This window comes from Trichoderma evansii (genome assembly GCF_050947405.1).
Source record: "Trichoderma evansii strain SZMC 28006 chromosome Unknown GGI43scaffold_47, whole genome shotgun sequence".
Taxonomy (NCBI): Eukaryota; Fungi; Ascomycota; class Sordariomycetes; order Hypocreales; family Hypocreaceae; genus Trichoderma; species Trichoderma evansii.
Genome location: NW_028145159.1, coordinates 36,973 through 64,507, shown reverse-complemented (window position 1 = coordinate 64,507; position 27,535 = coordinate 36,973). Strand labels below are relative to the sequence as shown.

Genomic DNA, 27,535 nt, shown 5'->3' with positions numbered 1-27,535 from the left:
AAAAGTATATTAAGCCACTAACCGGCAGATTAGTAGTTAAGTGGGTGACTATTAGCGAACACCGGCTGTTGTATGTTTTTTATTTATTCTTTTTTATCTTTTTGCTATTACAAAGTAGATTAATATCAATTATACACTACTAAACTTCACTAATCGGTAGTATATGGAGGTATCTCATGAGTCAGGGCCTGACTTTTATCTACGCATATCTAGAAGTGGATTTTTCATAATATCTCTGGTTATCGTGTATCTTCACTATCTACAATGAGGTACTATGCCTACTCCATTTAAAAGTAGTCAGTGGCTCATTCTATCGGTTTCTTCATTTCCTTCTGATCTAAAGAGCGACCAAAACGTTTTCAAGCGCGGTGAAGTTAGGAGATCTGCGATACTCGAGTCAGCTTACTTATCCCTAGGTAGAGAAGATTCCATAATCATACCCAAGTCCTGTCACCGGATCCCACCCAGCAGCGGCGGGGAAACCCCAAGTGGTCGTTTCATCTGGGGAGGGACAGGCATCATTATAGCCCTCAGTGATGTCATTAAATGCCTCCGGGTGCGCATATTGATAGAGTAGTCAGAGGTTAGCCATGAAGAAGCCCCGTCTTGTGGTCAACGAGAAAGTCATCCACATTCCAAGATTACAACAGCACTTACCAGAGCTGGATTGACAAATCCAAGAGTGCCCTTTCCTGCCGCAATGCGCTTCTCGTTGATTAGAGTCAGCATAGATCCCCAGAGGGGAGACGAAAGCGAGGTCCCGCCAATTGTGTAATAGTCTCCTCCCCAGACAATAATCTGGTTCTCTCCTACAGCCGCCACGTCTGGATAGCCTCGGCCGCCGCTGTTGTACACTTGATTGACGTCTGTGATGTTATCGAAGCTGCCATTAACAATGATCTGGTTGTATGAGCTAAACGGCAACGAAGCCTGCACCTGATCATAGTACGCTTGGATAGCATCCTTCTGATAATCGGCGGTACCGTGGATATTACTAAAGCCTCCACCACTAGGGAATTGCGTAGTGGCGACCTCTTCAAGTATCTCCCACTCAATTGGAGGTGCGCTCGGGTCTGACCGCCTCAGCTCGGTGCCGCCGACAGCGAGGACGTAAGGGCATGTCTGAGGGAAGGACGGGGTGAATATAGTCCCTACAGTAGGTTCCTCATTCGAGGCAATACAGCCCAGGTGGGACGCGACGCCGTTGTCGCCCGAGGACATAACAACGGTAACTCCTTGCAGACCTAGCTTCATATACTCGTTGCATTGGCGGTACTGGTAGTTATTGGGAAGGAGATCCTCAATTGCGGTATACGAGATAGATATCACATTAGTCGGCTTATACACACCGCACTGAAGCTGCCCTTGATATCCTACAGGAGCAGGATAATTGGTATTTGGGTAGAAAGGGTCAGCACATGATGGGTCAGTGCAGTCGCCAGTCTCGTTAAATGCGCTGTAGGTGCAGTAGCTGCCATCAATAGCATCAAGGAAGGCTTAACTGTGTCAGCTGAATATGTGAACGAGGAATCATGGATCTATCTTACTGTTAAAGAAGCCTTCAGATCCCACAATCTCCCAATACTCATCATCTGTCTGGAATAAAACCGTTGTCTGGGGCCAGATGAGCGGGATGGAAGCTTGGAAGTCCAAAGTAGACTCCTGTCCAATACCGCCAAAATCAGGACCGACAGCGGCCAAAAGGTCTTCGTAAGACCCTATGGCGCCATCAACAAGTCGATTTTCGGGATACGTTCCTGCCGGAATATCAAGGTACCTGGTACAATTATGAGCTTCAAGTTTTTGTAGTATTCACAGGGTATCATATAGAGCGCTTACGGGTAGAGGTTCGCCAAGAACTGATCAAGATCAGCTGTACTATAATGATCGTTTAGAGCTTCAAAGATTCCAAGCTCATTTCCAGGAGCAGCGGTTGTGCCATTGACAACGCCGTACTGAACTGCACTGTATGTCAGTTCAGCCAAGCATGTTAGATGAGATTTTGGAGCCACTCACCTCTAATACAGTCGGCGGTAATAACGGTGCTGCAAGTGGTAGAATTCACACCTGGGATGTCGTTGGCAGCACTAATATAAGCAATGTTATTCTCAGCAATTGGGCCGTCCGCAAGTCCAGGGACCTGTTCTCTGCGCTTCTTGAGCTTTCTCGTCAAGGCTCCATTTTCTCGCATCCTGATGCCCGGAGTTGCATAGTCAATGTGTTCCTGAATATGGGAGGGAACATGATACTCTTCGCAGGCAATATCTCTATGCGAGCCTGTGCTGTCTTCCCAGAAATAGAAGTCAGTGACGAGGAGATCCTCGGCCTCCTCAGCTGCTGCATCAAATTGAATCCACTATAGCGCTAGTTATTAGAGCGAATTACACAAAGATACTATTGGAGATGTCGCTAGCCTTGGGCATATACGCCTCGATAATAGCCGGGCTTATAAGATCTACTTACCTGTTTATTAGCCGATTGGCTAATACGCTGCCTTTCAATGCCGGCAGACACGAGCCAATTAATGACAGCATCCACACTAGACTGCGCAGGAGCAAAGAAGTCGATAATTTCCTCCGAGGTCATGTGTTTGCCATAATGGGTGGAACCTGGGGTAGAGCTATACTTTAAATGTTAACGTCACTCCCATGCTCCTATTTAGGTATGTCACCAACATTTCCATAAGTCTAGTATGCCCTGCATCCAAGTTACGCTGCTTTAGGCCAATACGCATCGGCAGAACCGTTTTGGGAGATAGCCTTTCCCTCTTAGTCCAGTGGTGGGCTATACGAGGTGTGTTTCGTTCATGAACCGTGTGCGTGTTTGGAACATCACGCTTGCCAGGGGATTTGTCGCGCAAAAGAGGACTTGCAACAACTTCAATGGCCAGCCCCAGGCCAAAAGCGGCGATGAGAGAACGGAAAAGCATGGCCGCCTTCTATTAATTGAACTCAATCTATCGAGAAGGATACAGATACTGCAGCAATGACTAGACTACAAGTGAGGCAGCAGAAGACATTATTTAAATATGTATCTCTATCTTGATCAAAGAAGAGATTATTGAAGTGAAGTGAATAAGGTGTTGCTAGATGAGGAAGGTACATTAGACATGGTGCGTCAAGTGATGCCAGGTAGAGATAATGGATCCCTGTACTTTAGCCGGATATAGGAACAACTGCGATCAGGTAAAGCCGTATTAAGCTGTCTGATAAAGCCGTATTAGGCTGTCTGATAAAGCACTTCTATAACTCTTTAGAGATACAATATGCCAATAATGCTTTTAAAAACTATCCGTCTATGTATAATTGCGATATCTTCAATATATATCTAAAGAAAGAAGCAAAGTCATGCGACTAGCTTTTGTAAACCTGCAGTTATTTAATAATATGCCATAGGTTGGCTGAATAAAGAGTGATTCTAACCACAAATTCATCACAAAACTATATTCTCCGAATATCCGAATGATGGGATTGACGTACATGCAGGTTTGGCGCTATTGAATTCCAATGTTGACATGAGAGTGACTTGAGATCAGATATAGTCTAGCGGAGAAAATTCAATATATGGAGTATCGTCTTTTCCAAAAATAGATGCCAAGTCTTTACTATGCACCATGCGCGTGCTCTTGTCCCTCTATTCCGTCAACAGCGTTATCTGCAGATTTAACAATATTTAGTCACGAATAGATCAGAGCTTTAGACGTTCGTAGCAAACCCCTCATTATTCAAATCAAATAATACTTCCTTCTTTAATAGGATAGTGTCCTACAACTCTTGCCTTGGGTTGATGTAGATAACAGTACTGAATACGAGGCTGCTCATGGAAATTAGTAGTCATATGCCTTGGTAATCTCTTTATAATCATAATAGGTATAAGAACCCAATCTTCTTATCTGCAGAGAACGTGCAGCTCGTATTCAATCTCCTCTATCTCCAACACGTTCTTTAGAAATCATCATATTGAATTAACGCTATAATTGCAAGTCATATTCAAAGAGATCTTGGCAAGACTATTTGGGTTAGTTAGTTCCGTCTTGATCACACCATCTTCCAATAATCCAGAAGCTAAAGAAAATGTCTTTCACGTTATCACGAGCACAAATAATGCTGCGAGCTTCCGGATGAGGTTGAAGCCTCATCGGTATGATTTCTCATTTGGGGGTATCCGGTCGGCAACTGCCGCTGTGTCGGCATAAATGCCACCGACTCTATGCAGGCTATCAACTTGAAAATGGGGGCTAATGGGGGTCATGCGGCAATTTACTCGAGGTATAGGTATTAAGAACGTTTGATGAAGACCACACTATGGTATGATTTAGAATAAAGTTCCTGCAATATTATATATTTAATAAAGCCTACAATATAATATCAATTACAAGCATCTCTAAATATATGCGACTCCAAGTAATGAGAAAGTCGAGCTCAAAATCTCTCCTTGAGTTTAGCGACCTTCATCTTCGTTATCCTAAGATTCCAGCGTCCCATAATTGTGATTTCAAAGGACAATGAACCGGTACCCAAATCGTAGTACCACTCGTCACATATTCTGTCATCGTAATAATTCTTGAATAAGTTACCAAGTACTGGGTATTTTCGTAGTTGAGCAGTGGTCTAATGAAAATCAACCAGGCCTTGTGGCCTATTTTCACTACTTCGCTATTCTCAATTGTTTAATGCATTCTACCGCACTCTATTTGCTATAATATAGTACCTTGTTATTTTATGGCAAACTCTTGTCAATTATGATGTCTCTGTATAAGTAGCGTTGGATATTTAGTACGGTATTATAGACTTTTCTCAACGCAAGGTCTTTACTACCGCCCAACCTCCATATCAGCGGCAGATTGTGTACACGATACACGTTATACCGGTAGAATCATTGAGAGAATCTGTGTCAAAGCCAAGATTCCTTCTAATATACAAGTGTATAGCGGCCAACCAATCCGTGTACTGCTATTTGAGACATGTTCTACATGGCTTTCAGTATTGAGGGAGGAATATGACAGTCCACATCCTACTCTGTAAGGGATAGGGAAAATGACGACACTTGATATGAGCAGATGGTCATTAGCGGACCGAATTACTGCATTACAGCTTCCTTCGAGCTCTTTCCCAGACGGTGGCGTTGCTAACAAAAGCACAAGTAATACGGCTTCAGTACAGCAAGTCTTGAAGGTAGGCTAGGTCAAGATATACATCACAAATATCAGGTGAGTCAAAGTTGGAACCCATATCCCCGTGTCACATCACTATCATCCACTGTTCTTCAGCTTGCGTATTCAAAATGATTGCAAGTGCAGAACCGGTTGTAAAATTTAGCTGGATTATATGTCGCTTACTTTGCTAATGTAGCAGGAGTAGCATGTCTTTGTGAAACAAAGTAGAGCTGATGAACACCAATTTTCTAGGACTAAACTGTGCCGTGTCTTGGATTTTGGCTGTGGTAGTAATGTTGTCGATGACGTGTCACTGTCTGTCTCTCCTGTACTTAGAGCGAGAGTGCGAGACTGTCTCACTAGCGGTCTTGGGTGGTTCATTTCCTGTAATAGATCTTCGCCTGCCTCCGCGAAGATGCTGAAATGTCTTTGGACGAAACGTATCAAACGTCTCCCTGGCCAATCCTTCGGCACCATCCCAACGTAAGATATACATATGCCAGTTGGTCCTATTTATACCTTGCACTGCATATCATCAAATAAATCTATTTCGTGACATCTGTTATAATATTTTACAAATCTTTGAGCATGAAACTCTCCCTCATCTTAGTCTCCATTACTCTTGGGATAATCCCTAGTCAAGGGCATTACGCGCCGCCGGCTGACTGCGACACTAGAGACAAGCAGGAGGTTGGGCGCCTTGTTGAGGACATACAGGCAAAGGTTTTCAAATTACTTGATAATAGGGAAGCGGGGCTTCGTGCGAGAGGTCAGAGTGCTCAATGCACATCAAAAAATATTATTTTCCGCCGCGAATAGTATGTGATAATCCCTATGTGATGAATGTCGGTCTAATCATCAGGCGCAGCGGTTCTCTTACCAAGGCCGAAAGATTAGACTACATCAACGCTGTCAAGTGTCTGCAGAGTCTACCAGCACGCTCTCCAACAAGTGTGGTGCCTGGAGCGAGGTCTCGAGTCTGTAGCTTCCCAGCCTCTGATTGACACCGCCATCCACACATATGCCATGCTAACTCAGACGCTACAGTATGACGACTTCGTTGCGGCGCACATCCAGCATACACTGACTATTCACCTCACTGGAAGCTTTCTACCATGGCATCGCTGGCTTATACATGAATACGAGCGCGCGTTGCGTGAAGAATGCGGCTACAAGGGTTACCAACCTGTGTGTACACCCTTGTACGAAACGTGGGCATCTGATCCAGGCTTGACTGATACTGGAAATAGTACTGGGACTGGCCCAAATATTCCTCAGCGCCAGAAAAATCTCCCATCTTCAATGGTGATCCTTACAGCTTGGGTGGAAATGGAGATTTTATCCCTCATGACGGTCATTTCCGCCAGACAATAAATGGTCTCCCTATCGCAGGAGTCGGGATGTGGGTACCTCCTGGCCTTGGAGGAGGCTTTGTTACCACAGGACCATTCGCCAATATGACAATCAATCTCGGTCCAGGTAATAGCTTGGCATATAATCCACGACGATTCAAGCGGGATATTGGCCCGACTCATACCACTCGTTTCGCTAACTATACTACTATTTTAAGTGAGATAAAGTACATGTAAAAGGGAGCATTACTGCTAACCATGTATTGGTAGATCTACTGCGACAAAAAAACGTTGACGAGTTTCGGTATCAATTAGAAGGTGTGCCCTACAGCACTGAAGTCGTTGGCCCTCACATCGCCGGACACGCTACTGTTGGGTAGGCCCCCCGTGATGGCTGGAAGTGAAGCGAGATGTTCTAAACTCCAGTGTTTAGCGGCGATCCTGGGGCCGATATATTTGCCTCTCCTGGTGACCCGGCATTCTATGTCCACCACGGAATGGTAGACCGTATATGGACTCTGTGGTAAGTGCCCGTTTACAGCCACTCCCGTCAATCTGCTTATAGATGTATGCGCAGGCAAGCGATTGATCCCGAAAAACGGCAAGACAAACTAGGTGTCGGAGAATATGGTCACATCACCTGGGCCAACACGCCCCCCTCGAGGGAGACAAAGCTGAGTGACATGATCGATTTGGGGTATGCTAGCGAGCCTATACAGATTGCGGATGTTATGGATACGCTGTCTAGTCCATTGTGTTACTTTTACCTGTAGTCAGCTGACAGGTGGCGATGCAAATACAAACAGAGCTTTCAGGAGCAATGCAGAGGGGACAGACCCACCTCATCAAGAACGATGGGAATTTTTGATCCAATTTATGGACTGGGCTTTGACAGCGGAGTCTTTCAATAGTTTTGAGCAGTTCGAAGCCAGTCGTTGGGTCCCCTATGTCTCTCTACTGAGCCAATAAATGAACTAGACATGGTAAAGCGTTATTCACGCTAAATAGTACTTTATTAAAGCTTCCAGTTGAGCTAAGCGGTCCAGAAGATGAAGAGACTAGGAAAGCAATAGCGATGCTTCATTCAACGAAGATCTATGATCTCGTTCCTCCCTCCGGCCCCTCGAAAATTTTGACAATAGAGAGCACCTATAAACGAGAAAGACGGTGGAATCAATATTCAAATCCTGCATCTATATGCATCCCATATTCGATAAAAAATTTTCCATGTTTTCAAAATCTTTCAAAAATCCCACGCCTCTGTTACCTTAACATTCCCAGGAAATCCATTTTCGGGGAAGCCAATGCCAAGCAGGACGCTCTGTTGAACATGGCCCCCTTTTATGAGATATTCTGCTGTTTTCTGTCTCTCAGTACGTGCGATTGCTTCAACAAGTTTGTCCTTTTTAGCTTGAAACCGGCTTCTTGCCCCCCGCATCTTCCGATCCCCAAACCGACTACGATACGAACCTCGCGGCGGACTTGAAGTTAAGATGGTCGGGTCCGCTCCTGCCTCCTCAATCAAGTATTTAACCATCTCTAATGCTCCCAACCTCCCGAACATTGCAGCAGCCAAAACACTGCCATAATCTCCGCTGAGGTGCGCATTCACGTCGGCTCTTTTCTCCACGAAAATCCTTGCACACTTAATTGAACCAAAGCGAGCTGCTATTGCCAGAGAGTTGGCATACTCGCTTCCATTTCCTTTAATTGCCAGGTTCACATCCGCTCCATATTTTATCAGGAGCTTTGCGGAGTTGGCTCTATCAAACCAGGCAGCTGCTCCCAAGGCGCAGCCAAACGGATAATGTGGACACATGATATTAGGGTCCGCTCCTGCCTCGAGAAGAGGCTCGACCAAATCTTCTACCTCTTCAACAGCCAAATAGAGCGGACTTCTACCCTTCCTGGTAAGATTCGGATCGGCACCTTTGTTCAGGAGCAGCTTTGCCGTATTGATTTGTTTATTACCGATGGCTTCCATGAGCGCGCTTCCATAACCACTATCCAGCTCTTTGTGTATATCGCTCCCCCGGTTAATGAACTCAGAGCAAAGTTCAACATGGCCGTATTTCGCGGCGATTGCGAGTAGATCCAACCCGTATCTATTGATTTGTGAGACCTCAATGTCTTTATCCCACCAGCCCTCAAGCAACTTGTGGAGACCAAGGACACAGACACCAAAAATGGACGTTTCTGATGGCTCTGCATCGGCCATTTGTTCGTACTCGTAAGAAAGATCATTACTGGTTCTCATGTGTCTACACCAAGCTTGATATTGTTGACTTGAGGGTTGTCCGGGACCATTGGCTCCCAAAAAGTGTTGAAGAATCTCTGATAAATCTGTCGCCTCCTGGCGCTGGTTTGGAGTATTTTGCACATGTTGCACCCAATATTTTCTCGTATATCTCTGAAAAGGATGTCGCGGATCTAGATGATTGCCAAGGTCCAGTGCCATCTTGAGGAATTTTTGAATCTCGTAGTGCGATTCAGCCGGTGCCCATATTGAATAGCAATCTATCAAGCACGAAACCAGCAGAATCGTTACCTCTTCGGGAGCTTTATGTATCCAGCTCTTATGCTGGTTCTCAAAATACTCTGCAACTGATGCATGCGGGAATTTCCACACCTTCAATTGAGAGTCTAGGACAACCAAGTGTGAGCAGATACTCTCCAAGGTTGATTCGGCGATGGCATCTGATAGAGTAAGGGACTGAAGGTTGCTCTTCAAGCGAATAGCCATTAAAAGGATTTGGCTTGTTAATGGCTCTCTGGCGCATAAAACCCATTTAACTGCCCGTTCCAGGACTTCCTTTTCTTCATTTTCCAAATAGATCTCATCGTACGCTTTGGTGAGATCTGTGGGAAGCTTCCCAAGCCGCTCACTGATGCGTTCGTTGGTTTTCAAGTTTTTTAGCTGCTGCCATTGCAGGTACGCCCATCGGAACCTGTCTATTAATTAGTATGACTCAGAAGGCTATAAAATTAATTGACGCGGCAATCTGGTACCACATGCAAGTTACATTCCATCACTTTTCTCTCTCATCGTTTTCTTGACCTGCTCTTTGACTTCTGCTGAAACTGAGCTCCAAAAAACACCAACTTTTGCTATCTCTTCTTCAATGTACTTCTCGATATCATCCCTATTATCGTCGGTAGCAATCTCAATTAGCTTCTGTGAACCAAGGTACTCTTCAATATCAGCCTCTTTACGGCTAGCAATGAAAACCTTGACGGTGCCTTCACCCTTGTCGACAAGCTTGCACAAAATACGAGCAAGCGCCTCTCTAGTGTCCACTTTACATTCATCCAGAGCGTCCAAGACCAAGGTGGTCCGGGGATAGAAGTTTGTGAGTTCAATCAAGGCCGTTTCACATTCATCAGTGCTAAAGCCTCTTTTCTCCTCCTTTGCCTTGCAGTACAAGGCATAGATGTTTTTTTCCATCATGGTTGGATACCTTGGCACCCTAGCAAGCTGAGAAATATAGCTCCTAAGGATATGCTTTGTCTCTCGACGCACTGGATCTGAACGACTGCAGTAGAAGTAGGCAAAGCCTTCATCGTGTTTGGCTTTCTGCTGACGGGTGGCAGAAAAATAGTCAATTACTTTGGAGGTAAGAAAAGACTTTCCTGCGCCAACTAAAACAAAGCAAAGTGTAAAGGTCAGTTATTCGTATTCATTGTCTGACATCCTTATACTATGTTATTCGTATTCATTGTCTGACATCCTTATACTATGTCGATTGGGGAAGAATTACGTACCATTGCCTTGGAGCCAAAGAATTGAAGAACTTGATCCTTCCCAATCAAGAAATCTAGAATGACTTAATAGCCATTCGCATGTCGTGGGCGTTCTTGCTTCACGCTTCTCCTGTTGATGCTCGCCGATTGGTATGGCGCTAATATAGTCAAGCGCTTGTTCCAATGTGCCATCCTCAATCTTCTCAAGCAGCTTCTTCACGGTGTCTTCAATGTTCCTTAGTGGTTCATCAAGATTCTGTAAAAGTTTTTGATATTCTTGCGACGCAACTGCACCACAAACTTGAGCTGCCATTGATACTTTGTGTTCTTGCTCTGTCAGTGCCGATACTAGCTTTGCGCCTTCTCCACTAGATATAAGGGCACGCAAAAATTGCTTCCCTTGCCCTTCGTTTAAACGCGTAAAGGCGTGGGCTAAGAGTTCCATCAATGCTTTGTATAGGTCAACAAGTGCATCCTGTAGATTCTGTGTTGCTGTATTACAAGAGCCATCACTGAGATATACCTCTTCGTATACCTTGCCATGCCTAATTAGCCGTAGAACTTTTTCGGCACATCCAAAGATAGCCGCAAGGTCCTCGCATTGAGACACGTTGGCCTAGACGTAGATTTAACGATTAGAAGAGAAATATCATCATGGTATCAAGGAGAAGGCAAAAAAAGGGGGATTGCAAAACGAAAATGTACACACAAATAGAAATACAAACACTAAAGCCCTTTGTACTTATTCTCAGTGGAGTGGTAGAGATAATAGAGACAGTAGAGCAGAGGCAGTAGAGGCAGTAGAGGCAGTAGAGGCAGTAGAGGCAGTAGAGGCAGTAGAGGCAGTAGAGGCAGTAGAGGCAGTAGAGGCAGTAGAGGCAGTAGAGTACAACAAAAGTACAGAGTAAAATAATAGTGTGCGTGATAATAGGGCTGTGTGGTTATGGTTATAAGGTTCCCTTTTTTTTTGGTTCCCGCTTTGGTTTATTATATTCTTACCTTTAGGAGTGCTTTAAGAGCTGACCAAACGACCGTAGATGGTGCTGGGGCAAAACTGACAGAGATATCCCCAATTGCCGTCACCCACGCCACCCCCCGGTTGGCATAATCCCTCCATAGGATCTCTTTATCACCAACCCTAAGCTTTAGAGTTCCATCTTTATACTCTTCTTCTCTTTCTCGAACGATTTTGATAAGGTCTTGGGTCCTTCCTTCACCATTGCCGTTATGGGAGATATCTCCGATCCATTTTTTAGTCTTGTCACCCAGTTTTTGATAAGCCCGAGACCATAAGTCAGATTCGACACTCTCTTCAATTATGTCAGCTCGAGATTCGACAGGGTTATCAGTGGAAACAGTAGAAGCAGTAGCACCAATAGCACCTATAGCACTAATAGAAGTAGTAGAGGTAGTAGAGGTAATAGCATCAACGGCGTTTATAACAGCAGTTGTTTCATGGGATGTAGCAGGTGGAATTGACGGGATTGTACTTCTAGCTGGTGAATCCTCTGCCTTGGGCAACGAGCTTTGGGAGTCCTGCCTTCTATCATATTTCTTAGGCCTTCGTTTGAAGCAAGAGGATAGTCTGGCGAAACGGCCTCCATCAGCTCCCTCGCCCTGGCCAGCCATGCTTATGAGGACCGACTTTCCGAGCAATGAGTTCTTGTCAAATTAATATCGGACGCAATGATCAATTCATAATATACAAAATCACAGTGATATCAAGCGGTAAGCTATTAGAGATTTGATGAAAGACGAGCTACATGGCCAATTGAGGCCCAAGTTAGGTACCAATGCAGAGCTGTCGCCAAGTACCCGCAATATATGAACCAACCCATTGGCCAGTTGATCATTAATACACGTGTCTATCCACATGTATCTATGGTAACCTGAAATGCTATCTACCAGGGTAGAAAAGCTACATGTAGCAGCAACATGGATCGATTATTTCACTTCCTATTGGGGGAAGACCACAAAAATGACGATAACATCATTGCTTTCTAGACCACGAAGGAGGAAGAAATATGCCTAGAACTCTACATAGCATTTGACTTAGTAGAGATCATTGACATCGTATATAATGATCTACATGTATGAAGACATGAATTCTTGGACTACATAGGACCTAATAATAAGGCTTGGGTCTAGAATGGAGGAGCCCGATTAGCCTACCGGTTAGCGGGCCGGCCCTTACCATTAGCGCTCACTATCTCGCGTGTGGGCTGATGATCGCACTACCAAATTTCCACACTCTGCTGTTTTCCAAATTTAGATGATAAAAACATGGCTTAAAGAAAGAATCGGTGTTTGAGGAGCGGCTTATAGAAAGCATAATAGCTTGCCAATACATCATGGTTGGCCTATGCCAGCTAAACTTGCTAGACCGCACCGTTTATGAGTAAACAGGCATCAGGGGTGATTATGGTGACTTATGAGTACATATACGAGTAGTAATACCTATTAGTACACACGAATTGTTAAATTTTATTTCAAAGATCGAATTTGATCCTAGATACATTTATCTACCATTATATAGCTAAGCTACAACTCCTCTCCTTTTATTGTGTTGAGGAATACAACATTTTACTCTTGGTGTTTCGCCCATCTTTAGACAGTGTTTATGATAAAGATTTGTATATTCACTCGCTATCGATTTATATACATACATATTATGATAGCTACGGGAATTCATACGCTTGAATTAAAACCATCTACACAAAGGAAACGATGGCGTCTTTTCGGACTTGCAAGAGATGAGCTCCGTAGACTCAGAGAGGTCTCTCTTAAGTAGCCGGGCCAGAGTGGTGGCAGACGCCGTCGACACAAGTGTAGTCGGCGTTGCAAGGCTGAGAAGCGCTGCAGTCCCAGCCATCGCATCCCCAGGTGCAGTTCTTGCAGTATCCGCCAACGCAAGAGTAAGCAGACTGGCATGGAACAGAGCTGCTACAGTCCCAACCCTCGCAGCTAGAAATAGATATTGATTGTCAGCTTGAGATCCAAGTAAATAAAGGAAGGAATGATTGAGCAAAGAAAAAGCATGTGAAAGAAGGAGAAAGAATTAAACGTACCCCCAGGTGCAGGTATCAGCTGGATATCCGCCACTGCCACCGCTACCACCACTGCCACCGTCACCACCTGAAGGAGGGCTAGATCCTCCAGCTGGAGGAGCGCCGACGAAGCTCCAATCTTGCTTTGTGGTCTTAGTGTTTGCTGTAGCGATGGCGTTTTGCAGATTACCCTTGCCGCTGTTAAAGCCAATTTCGAAGCCGTCGTAGCCAGAGCAGCAGCCGCTGGTGCAGGACTCGGTGCCATCGCTACCTGGGATCATTTGCCAGTAGACCTGCATTCACCAGAACTTGTTAGTAAAATAAATTAAGCAATTGAGGTTTTAATTACTGTAACGTACCCATGGGTAGGCAATATCATTAATAGCAGCGGATTGGGAGTCGAAGTTGGAGCTGTAGCTCGTCGCGACTCCCCATTCCTCAATGTAGACCAGCTTGTTGTTGGCTGCCGCACTGGCTTCAAAGCCAGGCATGATGTTAGCCCAAGTAGAAGCCGAACCGACGTAGGCGTGGACGCTCATCAGGTCGATGCTCGAGCAGGACAAAGCTTTGGGGAGCATGTTGTGGCCGTGGCTCTGGTCACCACCAATACCACCGGTTGCGACCTTGATGTTGGAATCAGTGATGTACTTCTTGAAGTTGGCTGCCCTGTTGCAGAGCCAGTTGGAGGGATCGTTGTTGGCGCCATCAGATGTGAACTGGAAAGGCTCGTTCTCGAGATCAAAGGCGAGAATGGCCTCGGACCAGTTGCCCCATGCGAGGCCGCTGCTGGGGGACTTGTAAGTCAAGATTGCCTTGATACGAGCATCGTACTGGGCTTGGGCATTGGAGTTGCTGTAGAACGAAGTCCCGTAGGTGTGGCAGTAGATGTCACAGCCGTTTCCACTGACACTACCGTCATGAATGTCGTTGCCATCGTGGGGAGAGATGATGGCTTTCATTCCCTTTGCGGCCAACTGGGCGAGAACTTTGTCAACTGCTGCCAGGGAGTTCCAGTTGTAGGTTCCTATGGTTGTCTCAAAGTCGTCAACGCTGGTGACTACGTTGCTGCCTTTGACACAGCCAGTGCCGAGCTGGTTGATCCAAATGCGAACAACTTTGGCTCCATAGCTGGCAAGAGTGTCGATGTAGTATGCTTGATCAGAAGCTGAGAGACCAGGAAGAAAGTACAAGCTGGATCCAGCAAAGGAGTTTGAAGCTGCGGCAAGGCCGGAGCTGGCGAGGACAGACACCGCCAAGTTGAGCTTCATGATGAATCAGAAGCAGAAGAGTATGATGAATTTAAAGACAGGCAGTTGAGAGTGTCTTGAGATTATCTACAATTTTAACGGCGGGATCATCTTGCCCTTTAATAGTTCTAGACTTCCTAGTCAATTGAGAGGCCACCCATCACATGGCTTCATTCAGGATACAACACGCGAGATACCGAACTCAGCCGATGTAAACCTCAACTCATCATACAGCTAGGAGTGTCTACTCATCGTGATACTGTGATACAAGCTCCCCCACCTAAAAACATATCAAGGTCGATTCAGGAAATAGCGGAAGGAGGGTTTCCGTGTCCAAATTGGTACATATTTCGGCACATCGCGCCAAGCCTAAGGGGCCGGATGCCGGTTCATGGGGCTGGGGAATATCCCGAGACTAAGCTTATTGGTTGTGCTTCGCTGTTGTCGTCCTGTTTTGGAAAGAAGCATATCATGATGGCCTTGTGGTAATTCGGGCCGACCGCGCTTTAGAGGATCAGCCGTGTAGTCGTATATCGACCGTGCATAGTAGACGCGATTGAACGATTGTTTCCGACGCAGGTGTTGCCTAATTGGGGCAATACAAATTCATGGCGGAAGGAAAATAGACGCGATTGGAGGACTGGTTTTTCTGCTTATGCTGGAAGGATTTAATTTGGTAAACTGTGAGCGAGTCAGTGGTTGCTGACAAGAGGTGAATTCATGTCAATTGTTCCTGAATGAGTTTACACCTGAGGCAGACTTCGCAATTTGATCCCAATTGGGCAATTCAATTCGTGGTAAGGAATCTCAAAATGGCGGTATCAAGAAGCTCAGACACAGTGCCTTTGCAGCACTGGCACAAAGACTAGCATACTGTATCAGCATTGCATTACCCTACATGTGCTTAACCCCTTACTTAAATTGGAAGCTCCTACTTACAGCAAGGTGCGGCGGTCTTTTCCGAGCCTATTCGACAAAGTCGTGCGGTTCCCCCACGTAGACTATAAGCGATAGCCGGAAAGTAATGCAGACGCTGCAGAGCTTGGATCATATTGGAAACAAGCACATGCTAGTTTTCAGGCCTGTTGCCAGACCACCAATGATAGATCAATCTAGTTCGTGGATTATACGAGCTGTTGCCTAGAGCTGTCACCCCCGCAATCCGACGGTTGACAGGGACACTATATCTGCGTAGAGAAATTTTGGTGACTATACACAGTCTACGCAGTCTACGCAGTCTACATAGCAAGATGTTTATATGTTTATACTTACCCTACAACTTTGCGATTGTTTAATTGAGCTATTGTCTATAATTGAGAAGAAGCAGCTAAGTGCATGTAGTATTTGTGGTGGTGTTTTAGTGAGGCAAAGCATTGGCATAAGCTCCTCGGAATTTACAAGGATTCAACAAACGTTTTAGTGTGCCAGCTGAACATGTATCTTTTCGCTTACATTGGTACAAGTAAAGTAGCTTTGAGGTATATTTCTTATGTTGACTAAAATCTTGCCTATTGTAGACGTGAGGGGATTACTTGATCCTCGGAATATTGTTCGCGCGCTGAATTGTATAACAAGACTGGCCAACTATATGCAGTAGAATATGGGTGTCGCGAAATTAGATATATGTAACCATGATAAGCAACCATACGAATAAAACTGTGCTTGGCTTAGCATAGCGCTAGGATTTGTATCGATCAGCACCAAAAGTGCCTAGAACATCAGCTCACAAAGTCGAAAGAGGGTGTTTCCACCCTTCTGTTCGTATCATTGGTCAAGCAGTTCCCCTTATATTTCGCTGTCCTCAGGGTCCTGAACGCCTCTCTCCAGCCAACGAATGGTCCCTGTCCCCGGGTCCAAAATACATCCAAAATGAGTGCATTCATTCATTATAGGATACGCCCTCACCCACTTTTGCAGTGTATGTTCGAAAATAGCAGGGCTTTCTCTCCCTCTTCCTTTCTTCAATTCACGTTCTTGCCTCTTGGCCAGCGCAGTCCATTTGCTCAAGATGCAATCCTTTCGCTCTTCACTTTCCTCAACCAATGACTCCATACCTAGGATTGAACTACTCTCCTTTTGGCTATACGCCTGACTTGACTGGTCCGTTGGCGCAAAGTCGTGATTTGTGTGCACAATGAAGTCGACGGCTGACCTTGTTTGTGCGTTGTCGAGGTCTTTTTGGACCACAGTAGTTTCTGTACCAGAGCATAGTATTATATAGCAGGGTGCAGCACGTGTTCTCGTGATGGATGTAACCGCGTTGTTAATAGTTAGATGACAGCGCTCTGGGTGGAGAAAGTGTTGGCGGAGGACTGATGATATAGATTGTTGAACACCGAGGAGCACGAGGATCTGGTGAATACGAAGCGATAATGTAGGACAGTTGTGGTTCGGCCGGAAGTTGAGTGATAAAGAAAGGTTTTTCCTGGGGGGTCGTAAGCTTGTAATTGTACCAGAGTCCCAATGCAGCCTACCTCACTCCGGTCAAAACACCAACAAACCCAGCATAGGTGACCGTCCTCGCAATCACGGTCTGAGGCTCCTTGGACTTTGACCTCACAAACTCCAGCACAACAAGTACGTTTGTCAGTTCAGGCATCCCCCAATCTAGAGTTCGAAAATGCATCATCCTCGCCCTCTGTTCCGTATTAGTTTGCCCCTCTCCCAAATCTATTTCTCCCTTCTTGAGCCGGGTTAGGACGCCACCGCTTGTGCACCCTAACAAGGAATCAAGCAACAGGTTTAAGGCAACTAGAAAATACATGTCCACTCCGCTGGCCTTTGAAATGCCTACCAATTCTTGCGTTTCTTCAGATGAATATACTCGTCGAAGAATGAGAAAGGCCACAAATTTAATGATAGAGCGTAGGAATGACCACGGCACTACTGACTCGAGGACTGTGTCAAATAACGGAGTGATTTCTCTCATTCGAGGCGCAAAATCCGAGGCCAGCTTGACATAACGCTCAGCCGGAGGAAGGGAGAGGTCGATTCGGTAGGCGGGAATAGGCTCTACCACGGAATCAACCGCCAGTGCTGAGCGGGGTGATGCCATGCTGGTGTTTGGTGTTGATGTGTCTTAGTTTGCACAGTTAGACAATAAGAAGAAGGTCTTCTGACACGTTCATGTTCATGGCAAACTACCATTGATGTAGCGGCCGTGGGATGATTGACTCAGGCGCCACAACTTAATCAAAAGTTTCCTTTTCGGCTGCTGAAGTTGTGATTTGCTACCGGTAATAAATCTGATATAGTCAAATACGTAAGATCCAGGGTATTTATTACAGCTGTGAAAGTGGTATAAGACGCATCGTCCGGTAAAACATCGCGGATTTTGACGTAAATGCCCCAATACGGGGCTGCTGCCTGAGCTAAAGCAGCCATATTCGAACTATTGTGGCGCTCCCCCACCACGCTTGACCTCTTATTCTCTTAGGTCCCAGGAACGGTGATAGACTGCCTGGATCATCCTTGGCAGTTCCTCTGTGTAAGAGTCTTGTACTATCTAGCAGCACCATTTAGATTGATGTTATGCGTTTCTATACTTTACTGTATTCATACAGTACCTTTGAGAGCTAAAGCTTGCTTGAAGTTCCAGTCCTGCCTAAAACTCGACCCACTTTTGACTACCTCCAAGAGACGCGATTTTGTTGAAAGTGAAGCATAAAAATGGCATCTTCCGCATCTTCCCTTACAAGTTCTCAGTCTTAATATCCGAACATCAATCAAGTTCTAGCTGGCTTTCTAATATCTTTTAATCTTCTTCCAGCATAAATCAGATAGCATGGCTGGCTTTCAGTATGCCGGAATCAACCTCCCGATGCCACCAGAATGGGTCCCTATGGATGATCGGAAGGCCATCTACCCAATTGGTTTTCCAGTTGCTCGGGGGGCAAAATCGCATATATTGCCCGTCAGAGAAGTCGCCATGATGATGCTCATGGACAATTTGACAGACAAGCCGGATTGGCACAAGAAAGTTTTCGATGAAGCCATTGTAGCAAAATGGCGCCACGAGGCCTTGACGCAGTCAGAGAACAGCCTCTTTGCGAGGATCATGGAGGACAAATGGTATCCAATCCGAATTCCATTGCCCCAATGCCGAATCATCTCGGAGGCAGCCTTTGAGTTTGTTCGTCAGATGACCTCATATCTCCTCCTTGTGGTAAGATGAAGGACTAACAAACTCGCTACCGACGTTTTAGTGCATTGCGGAATTACGCAACAAAGCCGCATACTTTATCGAGACTGGTCTAATCCCTACCCTTGATTCGGCGGGCAATGTCATTGTCAAGTCAGATAACTTGATCAGTGACCGTCTTCGAGATGAACTGGCCCAAGCATTTGAGACGCTCCGAGCAGATCAAGCTGCAAATGTGGACTGGCACCCTCGAAGCAACGACATGGTGCAAAACCTAGTGCATCCGTCCATGTATCCCTTTGTATACGGTATGTGTTTAATATTATCACCTCATGTGATTACGATATCTAACGGGATGAAAATTATAAAGACCGGTCCAAGTTCCTCGATGAAGAGCAAGTTGGCACAAAAAATGCCCTCGAGTTCGTCGGCAAGGGCAGAGTTGTACCGGAAATAGTTAAAATGCCAGATTATGGAGAACGATTTCTTTCCGCTTATTTCATGAAGGAGAATGGTGTAGTTCCTAAAGAGTATCGGTCGAGTTTATACCAGTGGCTACCAGCCAATGTGGTATTCCGCGAAGACGGGACTACGCAGTTTACCAGCTACATCAACAATTTGCATCCGGAAAAGTATGCGGCCATCTATGAGACAATTGAGCATGCTATTGATACAGCTCTTCCTGCGTGGGAACAGTGTCTACGGGAGAATGTAACTTATGGGCACGATATCGTCGCCGGAAGGTCTAAATCCCGTTTCGAGTTGATCAAAAGGGCAAGGTGTGTTTCCCTCTTATTTGAGCTACAGAAGAAAGCATGCATGGACTGATGGTGATTTATTTAGTGATGAACAAGAAGAGCTGTGGACGAAATCAATGACGTTTGGTATACGGGACGAGGAGGAGGAGGAGGAGGAAGATTCTGAAGATTCTGAAGATGAAGATGAAGAGGAAGAGGAGGAAGAGACCGGCTATGTTAGCGTTGGAGTCTTTGACTCGCGAAACATGGCGTTTCGCGGCATTCATACCAGCGTCGGTCCAAGACTCATTCCTGGCCAGTGGCACAAGACCCGGGAAGCCATCCTCCCAGAGTCGAAGGAGTTTGAAGAAATAGACTACTCTCCAAAGAGAAGACTCTGCAAGATGTTTAAAGAGCACGGACTGCAGGTTATTGTGAAAATGGCGAGCATTGAGTTGACTCCGGAGAAGCCCAGCTTTCCAACCGGATCATGGCATGTAAGTTGCCTCTGTCACTTCCCTCGTTGATCTTGTATGAATAATACTAAAACGTGGTGTTATAGGTTGAAGGCCAGATGAACGAGAGAATATGCGCCACGGCGCTGTTCTATCTTGATAGCGAGAATGTCACGGACAGCCATTTGTCGTTCCGCATGCAGACAGACTCATATCTGTCAGACGATGTTCGGGCAGGACAAGACCAATTCAACTACCTGGAACGAGTCTATGGCACTGGTCTTAAACAAAATAGGGCAGCCTGTTTGCAGACCTACGGAGACGTGAAGACGCCACAAGGACGGCTGCTCGCTTTCCCCAACGTATTGTAAGTTGACCACTGATATTGTTGCTATATTTATACTTGCCTCATTCTAACCGTTATTGCGTCTCTCTTCTTTAGCCAACATCGAGTTTCGTCATTTAGACTCAAAGATGCTACCAAGCCAGGCCACAGACGCTTCTTGGCTCTATGGCTTGTTGATCCTCATGAGCGTGTCGTTTCTACTGCAAACGTTCCGCCTCAGCAGAGAGACTGGTGGACTGATGGCCAAAACGAAGTGCCCGAGAGTCTCATGACGGTGGAGGAGGCACAGGAGCATCGGCTGAAGCTGATGGACGAGCGATCCACACATGCATTCAAGGCGGAGACTACCCTGCAGAGAACCTCGTATAATTTTTGCGAGCATTAGTTGGTTATTTTGTCAGTTGTTCACTTAAAGCGTAGTTTGTGTATTCATGCCCAATAAATGCAACCTGTTTATTTGTTCTCATATGCTATCACAGAGTAAATAAATACATTGATTAACCACGATTTCTGCTGGTTGGCGGGGTATCGTTTTTGACGCGGGGCAGCTGTGGCTCAGGCCGTCTAGCCGCCGTGGCGCACCCAGCGTCTCATTGCTCGCATTCGCCACTTTTCCAGATAATTTTTTTCGCTTGGCGGGGTGGCTCTGAATTTTTCTTCGTGCCTCAGGCCTCCGCTAGCCGCTCCCCCTCTGCTAGGGCTCCCGTAGTGGGGTTGCATCAATACTGCGCATTTCTGCTTGATCTTTTTTTTTCTTGCGCCTCCTCGTTGATACCCAAACTCCATTCTCCCCAAACACCAACAAACCACCCTTCTTCGTCCCCTTTTCTTCTTTTCCAGATACCACATCACAACCGCAGACATGGGTTTCACCGATCTCCTCACCGATGCTGGCCTTGCCGGTAAGCAGCCTCGAAACCGCACGCAAAATGCTGGAGAGAACAAGTCGCTGACAGAGTGTCCATAGTCCTGAACAGCTGGGTTTCCACCCGCTCCTACATCCTTGGGTATGCAAATCCCCTTTGCACAGCGACAGCGACGACGATTTTCATGTCGATTCTGTTATTTCATACATGTGTTTTATTTTTTTCACCTTTTCTCTGGCCTTGTAGAGTCACAATCAGTCGATGGATGATTTGCATGCAGCCTAGCCCCTCTTTCATATTTTTTTCCACCCCTCATTTCAGTGCCTGCATGAACTTCAAGAAAAAAAAATTCCCAAAAGATGCCCCTCACTAACGTCTACCCCGCCAAATTACAGCTTCTCTGCCACTCAGGCCGACGTCGCCGTCTTCAAGGCCCTCAAGGAGGCTCCCGCCGCCGACAAGTACCCCTCTGCCGCTCGTTGGTACAAGCACATTGCCTCTTACGAGGATGAGTTCGCCACCCTCGATGGCGATGCCAGCAAGCCCTACACCGTCTACGGCCCTGAGGTCGCCGAGGTCACCCTGAACCCCGCCAAGGCCCCCGCCGCTGAGGACGATGATGATGTCGACCTGTTCGGCTCTGACGACGAGGAGGAGGATGCCGAGGCTGTCCGTATCCGTGAGGAGCGTCTGGCCGAGTACCGCAAGAAGAAGGAGAACAAGCCCAAGGTTGCCGCCAAGTCTGTTGTCACCATGGATGTTAAGCCTTGGGGTACGTTTTATAACCATCCAAATCTCCTGCGTTGTCGATGCTGGAGCTCTTCCCACATCGTATACTACAATTTATAGTTCCGAACCATTTGATGCTAACTCTTTCACTTACAGATGACGAGACTGATCTGGCTGCTATGGAGGCTGCCGTCCGCAGCATCCAGAAGGACGGTCTGGTCTGGGGTGCTTCCAAGTTCGTTGCCGTTGGTTTCGGAATCAAGAAGCTCCAGATCAACCTGGTCGTTGAGGACGACAAGGTCTCCACCGACGAGCTCGGTGAGCAGATCCAGGAGTTCGAGGACTACGTCCAGTCCACCGATGTCGTCGCCATGCAGAAGCTGTAAAGCATTTTTAAACAAAAATATGGGTGTTACGCTGTTGTGAAACGAAATTTATCATGGGTAATGAATGATTGGGGACAAGAATCTATCAGTGTCTTACATAGTTTGTTATGCGCTGGGTGAGGGACAATCAAAAGATGCCCTCTCGCATAGTCACGGATTCTAAAAAGTAAAAAAAAATACGAAGCCATAGACAAATTTTTCTACTGGAACCAACTTCTTCCTCTGTGACGTATTTCTTTCTTTGACTTCTGACTCTCTAAGAGGGATAAGGCTGTGTTTTAGCTGAGCAGCCAGGTAATTCAACTCTCCTGCAAGGCTGATAGTCACAACATTGGCATGAATAACAACAATATCAGCAAGTTCTTGAAATTTTCTTTGGGAGCTATGGTATTATTTAAAGTTAGTTCCTTTTTCCGACAGATTTCCCAATCAATCACGCAATATCTACACCTAAATACCGATATGTCGCCTACAGCCTACACTTGCATCTCGAACCTATCAAACAGCAAAAAGGACAAAAAGACAAAACATACAACAGCCGGTGTTCGCCAGTGGTCACCCACCTGACTACTAATCTGCCTCTCATTGGCTTGACTCTGGGAGAGCGGACGGGATCCCGTATATTCCAATGGATATGGTCGTATGTGACGGTAATGACTACTAGAAGCACTTATATCACAGTAATCACGGCTTATAGCTCAAGATGGCAAAAATAAAAACATACAACAGCCGGTGTTCGCCAGTGGTCACCCACCTGACTACTAATCTGCCGGTTAGTGGCTTGTCTATGGGGGAGCAGACGGGACCCCGAATTCTCCACTACCTATGGTCGTATGTGCCTGAAGTTAAGCATATTCAGTATATAAATGTATTACGGTTTAATGAACTAACATCATCTAACATCATATTTACCACTCATCATCCACCTGACTGCGAACTTGCCGGTTAGCTGGCCAAGGACTCATTCCACTTCCCCGACATTTTGCAGACCCGGTCCTATTTACTCACCACCAACTACCGTTTCTCTCGGACCCAGGCTGCTCCGCTTATGTTGCCTGCTGCCGCTTTGATCGGCTTCCGATACCGAAGCCCTGTGAATAAAATGCTCTTTCAACCTCGTCCAAATGCGTCAAGGCTTTTTGGGACAACCCCAAGGTGGATTCTACTTCATATCAGCTCCATTACGTCAACTTGGATTGACTGATAATCGGATGGTGACGTTTGCCTTGGATACTTCCAACAGCCCTTCTTTTTGCTGGGTAACCTCTGTTATTTCTAGCCAGTAGTCTGTTAGGTCAGAAGGGAAGGATCCCATGCGAACTGCTCGGCGACCAGCTTCCAGATAAAGACGTCAGTGCTAGAGAGGCCAACCACCTGATCACCAACAATGTAGCCAGGTTTAATGGCCATGAAGGTGCGATTCCCATTCGGCTCGCCCTCGTGTATGGAAGAAGACTGAGCGATTTCGTTGCATAGGCGACCCGCAGCCAATGTTAGTTGTTCTGACACAGATTTAGTTTGACTGTATTCTTCGGGCTCATTGGGGGTCCGCTGATACTCTGCATCTGACGGGTCTGGGATTTGTTTAATACCAGAGATGAAGATAAAGGTTCGAAGATGTTGGGACTGGAGATCAGCCTCTAGTAAGCGGAAGGCTGAGATGACATTTGCCCTTTCCAGGACATCGGTCAAGTTCCCGACCCAGACTTCAATGCGACAGAACGCACTCCTCTGCCACCACCCTGTCGTAATTGAGACTTCATGAACCCCTTCTCGGTCAACATCAATTTCATCTGCCCGTATTAAGACAATAACCTAGCTCACTTGGTGATTGCTGAACAGCTCTCCCAAGATATGTGTCCCCAGGTACCCAGTCGCACCCGTTAGGAAGACTTGGGACCATTGGCTTCCCTAAGAGTACGGTGCTGGAAGACTTATAGACGCACTTCCAAGTGTTGCTATCCAATCCTTTAGAACAGTAGCTATACCCATCCACGGCTCATCGACTGTCTGGCCACTTTCGTGCTGTCCCAGCAGTGTTGAGAGGTATTGAATAGTAGTCTCTCGGCGCAAAAGCTGCGGGACTGTGGTAGACAAATTGAACTCTGCCTTTAATGCCTTGGAGAGGAGGATGGCACGAAGAGAGTCTCCGCCACATTGAAGAAAGTTCATATTTGTGTGAACCACGTTCACTTCCACTCTCAACATTTCCGCCCAGAGTCGCTGAAGCGCCAATTCGGTATCATTATGGGGTAAAACGCTGCCTTCCTGTGAAAATGTACGGCATACCAGAAAATCATGACTGGATATCTGTGATGCTAAGGAGCGCAGAAGTCTTCTGTCCATTTTCCCAAATGGAGTGAATGGTACTTCAGACAGTTGGAAATACAGGAACGACACCATATAGTCGAGAAGCACTGCCCGTAATACACGATCAATCTCTTCCTAAAGGCCCTGTAATAGTGCGTTGACTTGACTAGATGTTTCTGTGGCAAGCATTGAGGTTGAAGGTTGGTTTGGTGTTCCACGTATAAAAATCAGGAAACGCTGGCATTGCCACTACCTTGAATTGGGATAATCGCCTCAACGACCAATTCCTTTGCCCAGACGGGCAATTCCAGATCTTCTGACCGCAGGCAGTTCTAGATCTGAAACTCAACTACTCTCAGATTGACACGCTAGCACGTATTTTGATTATGGTACCCTTACGGCCGATATAGTCAGACGTCCAGTCTCAGTTGTTTCGTACAGGATCCCTGGTTCTATACAGTCTGTCTCGTCAATCAGCAATACAGCCATGAACGTTAATTGACCATGCTGGATCAATAGAAAAGGCTTCCTCTATTTGCTATGGAGCATTTAGATATCCCAATGTCAGCCAGCATTGGGCTCACCACTACTAATTCTCTCACATCACCGAATCTGTAGGGAACGTCTGAGTCCTTAGACTGGACCACTGGCAATTCCCAGGATGCCAAGAACTTATCAGCGAAGATGCCCAGCTTTCCTTGATCAATCGCCAAGACAATCAGCTAGATATGGTTTCGCAAATGATAATTATTTATTTTTATGTATGTTTATGTAGAAAAAGAAAAAGAAAAGAAAATACTTCTCCTCCTCCAAATTCATCTCCTCCTTCTTCTCCTCTTCCTCAACGATCTCTTCTCCCTAGGTAGATAATTCTCATTAGTATTCTAAGTATGCATATACATACATGTAGGTATACACTCACGCATTTTTCAAAGAGCTCCTATGCTCGTTAGCCATTTTTTGCCCTTTATATACCTGGTACCATGTGATGGAATACTTACGTTGGCCAGCGCCTCCGCATTGGTGGTGGCTAGGCGGGCCTGCAGACTGTCAATACCAGCTGTACAAAAAACTTCATGGAAAATCGATAACTATGAGTAACTTACGTAGTTCTTGTTTGCCTAAAGGAGTCGACTGATGTTAGATATACTCGAGGATGGCGAGGGTGACAAATTGGAAGTAATTTTGCGGTCAGTTGCTTGTGAAAGCAACATGAGGTGCATGGGAGGCGTGGTAGATGTACGTACAGGCATTTTCGAAATTTGAATGTCCTAGAATCCAATGTAATTAGCATATATCGAACTGTTTTTCAATTTCATGTTGATGGAGACAAACTCTTTTTATCTGGTACTATGGAGCAGACAATTAAATAGCCATCGCAAAGGCTCAATTACAGTGCACTTACGAAGAAAATGGTGCTACAAAAGAGAAGTCAGTATCATAGTCCATATCTCATCCCACCTGTTTCATCAACAGATCCGAGAAGAAGGAATATTCATTCGGGATACTTACGCAACAGAGCGGGCGTGGGACTTGAAGAAAAAAGAAAGAACAAAAAAGAACAAAAAAAACAATATCTCCCAGAGTAGAAAGTCTTGCATGTGAAAAAGGAAGGGGTGGTGGGTATCATTTGTCGATGCCAGTTGCCGATATTGGGAATCGCTTAATACATGTACGTATTCTACGACTCTTAACAAAAGAACAAAAGTAAACAATTCAAATAATCACAACAAAACAGCAATCCAGCATTTTTGCGATTATATTTGAACATTCAACTGAGTTACATATTCGATTTCTCCCAACTATATACACGGAGCTCTCGAACCATCAGCAAAATGACACCGCCAGCGAAAACCACAAGCTCTCTGAGACTGGAAATACCTGTGCGCACAACTCGGGCAGCGCATATCATTGACTCTGTCTTAAAAATTCAAGAGGAGGATGGCTTGAGCCCTACGACGAATAGTCTAGGTGACGAGATCCGCGAGCGTGCCTTGGCCAGCCTCGAAGAAGACGGTGGAGGTGTTAAATGAAGAATGCCACAGAAATCCTCCAGTAGTGGAAAGCTTTGTCCTCAAGGACGAAGATGAGTACTCTGTTGACTAGAAATCGATGGAGCTCTCATTGCGAGAAACACAAGCAGAGATTCGCGAATCGCATGACAAGGGTGACTTGGGCCCCGAGTACGACTCGTTTATCAACCTATCTGAAAAATGGTGGTCAATGCTTGTTGTTGCTTCTCCTGACGGAACACTCACCCTTACTGTCCATGGAACAAAAGTCGCCAACGCGGCCATCAATAGTGTCAAGAATCCGACGGTAATTCTTCCACCTGACGATGATTGCGCACATCCATGCAAAAGGGGCAAGTGGGACGACATTTAATTCCTGACGATTGGCTGGGAAAATCTACCTGGCAGAGGTATTGTTTTACTACTTCCATGGCAGAGAATTCCAGCCTCTCTTAGTCGGGTATTTTTGGACCGTGGTACTCACCATACCGGCGTACGCGTGGCTACAAGCCTGCGGCGCAAGGCCAAACATCATAAGTCGAGACACTAGTTTCGCTCAGTGGAAAATCCTCCACGGGATAGCAAGCTATTACGCTGTGCTACCTAGGTGCGCTCTTGTTCTGTAGTATTCTGCAGGGCTGGATGCGATGGGCAATGAAATCGGCCTCTGCAACCTCCACGTGGTGTTGCCTGGGAACCTGGTCGAAACTACCAAGTTTAATCAGAGCCAATGCAGAGACGTACATGTAAGTAGGTAGGTAGTTAGACACAAGCGTTATGGCTGCCTCTTAATTCGTGCGCCATATAACCTCCCTTACATGTAGGTAGAAGCTTATGGCCGGTCTGCAAGCCCACGTACCGCAGGTGCGATTGTTCAAATGACTAATGTCGTCTCATCATGTCTCTGATGGATATTAAAATGGATAGGCGCCATATTATATACTTTTCAAGTCGTATTTCGTGGATTAGCCACGGAACTTGGGATAAATTATATGGATCGCCATCTTTCTA

General features: G+C 45.9%; 8 protein-coding genes across 8 annotated transcripts; 3 read left to right on the top strand and 5 right to left on the bottom strand.

The window, feature by feature from the left end:
- Positions 1–337: 337 nt before the first annotated feature.
- On the bottom strand, positions 338–2,929 carry GGI43DRAFT_426693 (S53 family peptidase; the record flags this gene model as incomplete). Its single annotated transcript, XM_083208698.1, has 8 exons — positions 338–383; positions 441–550; positions 658–1,496; positions 1,548–1,777; positions 1,840–1,960; positions 2,017–2,356; positions 2,464–2,620; positions 2,676–2,929. 8 exons carry the CDS (start codon positions 2,927–2,929, stop codon positions 338–340), a joined length of 2,097 nt encoding a protein of 698 aa, XP_083055081.1.
- Positions 2,930–5,604: 2,675 nt separating this feature from the next.
- GGI43DRAFT_305217 (tyrosinase family protein) lies at positions 5,605–7,515 on the top strand. Its single transcript, XM_083201604.1, has 7 exons — positions 5,605–5,973; positions 6,024–6,132; positions 6,203–6,343; positions 6,406–6,724; positions 6,778–6,883; positions 6,941–7,030; positions 7,085–7,515. Exons 1-7 carry the CDS (start codon positions 5,744–5,746, stop codon positions 7,278–7,280), a joined length of 1,191 nt encoding a protein of 396 aa, XP_083055080.1. The 5' UTR covers positions 5,605–5,743; the 3' UTR covers positions 7,281–7,515.
- A 98-nt stretch (positions 7,516–7,613) lies between these two features.
- Positions 7,614–12,016, bottom strand: GGI43DRAFT_305265 (ankyrin repeat domain-containing protein). The gene is made up of 4 exons (XM_083201605.1): positions 11,248–12,016; positions 10,270–10,864; positions 9,531–10,146; positions 7,614–9,455 (listed from the first exon to the last, which is right to left on the bottom strand). Exons 1-4 carry the CDS (start codon positions 11,875–11,877, stop codon positions 7,751–7,753), a joined length of 3,546 nt encoding a protein of 1,181 aa, XP_083055079.1. The 5' UTR covers positions 11,878–12,016; the 3' UTR covers positions 7,614–7,750.
- Positions 12,017–12,989: 973 nt separating this feature from the next.
- GGI43DRAFT_305194 (glycoside hydrolase family 5 protein) lies at positions 12,990–14,921 on the bottom strand. The gene is made up of 3 exons (XM_083201603.1): positions 13,655–14,921; positions 13,317–13,588; positions 12,990–13,212 (listed from the first exon to the last, which is right to left on the bottom strand). Exons 1-3 carry the CDS (start codon positions 14,561–14,563, stop codon positions 13,032–13,034), a joined length of 1,362 nt encoding a protein of 453 aa, XP_083055078.1. The 5' UTR covers positions 14,564–14,921; the 3' UTR covers positions 12,990–13,031.
- Positions 14,922–15,977: 1,056 nt separating this feature from the next.
- Positions 15,978–17,885, bottom strand: GGI43DRAFT_419256 (beta subunit of N-acylethanolamine-hydrolyzing acid amidase-domain-containing protein). Its single transcript, XM_083207651.1, has 2 exons — positions 17,017–17,885; positions 15,978–16,967 (listed from the first exon to the last, which is right to left on the bottom strand). Exons 1-2 carry the CDS (start codon positions 17,595–17,597, stop codon positions 16,328–16,330), a joined length of 1,221 nt encoding a protein of 406 aa, XP_083055077.1. The 5' UTR covers positions 17,598–17,885; the 3' UTR covers positions 15,978–16,327.
- Positions 17,886–17,990: 105 nt separating this feature from the next.
- On the top strand, positions 17,991–20,687 carry GGI43DRAFT_419254 (DUF4246 domain-containing protein). Its single transcript, XM_083207650.1, has 6 exons — positions 17,991–18,674; positions 18,748–18,991; positions 19,054–19,462; positions 19,527–19,917; positions 19,983–20,242; positions 20,318–20,687. Exons 1-6 carry the CDS (start codon positions 18,327–18,329, stop codon positions 20,604–20,606), a joined length of 1,941 nt encoding a protein of 646 aa, XP_083055076.1. The 5' UTR covers positions 17,991–18,326; the 3' UTR covers positions 20,607–20,687.
- Positions 20,688–20,928: 241 nt separating this feature from the next.
- GGI43DRAFT_419251 (translation elongation factor 1 subunit beta) lies at positions 20,929–22,325 on the top strand. The gene is made up of 4 exons (XM_083207649.1): positions 20,929–21,123; positions 21,189–21,228; positions 21,483–21,859; positions 21,973–22,325. The coding sequence occupies exons 1-4, from the start codon at positions 21,084–21,086 to the stop codon at positions 22,200–22,202; spliced, it is 687 nt and encodes a 228-aa protein (XP_083055075.1). The 5' UTR covers positions 20,929–21,083; the 3' UTR covers positions 22,203–22,325.
- Positions 22,326–23,058: 733 nt separating this feature from the next.
- GGI43DRAFT_432477 (uncharacterized protein) lies at positions 23,059–25,765 on the bottom strand (the record flags this gene model as incomplete). Its single annotated transcript, XM_083209583.1, has 6 exons — positions 23,059–23,995; positions 24,149–24,462; positions 25,312–25,370; positions 25,435–25,452; positions 25,514–25,572; positions 25,663–25,765. 6 exons carry the CDS (start codon positions 25,763–25,765, stop codon positions 23,493–23,495), a joined length of 1,056 nt encoding a protein of 351 aa, XP_083055074.1. The 3' UTR covers positions 23,059–23,492.
- Between the last annotated feature and the right edge of the window lie 1,770 nt (positions 25,766–27,535).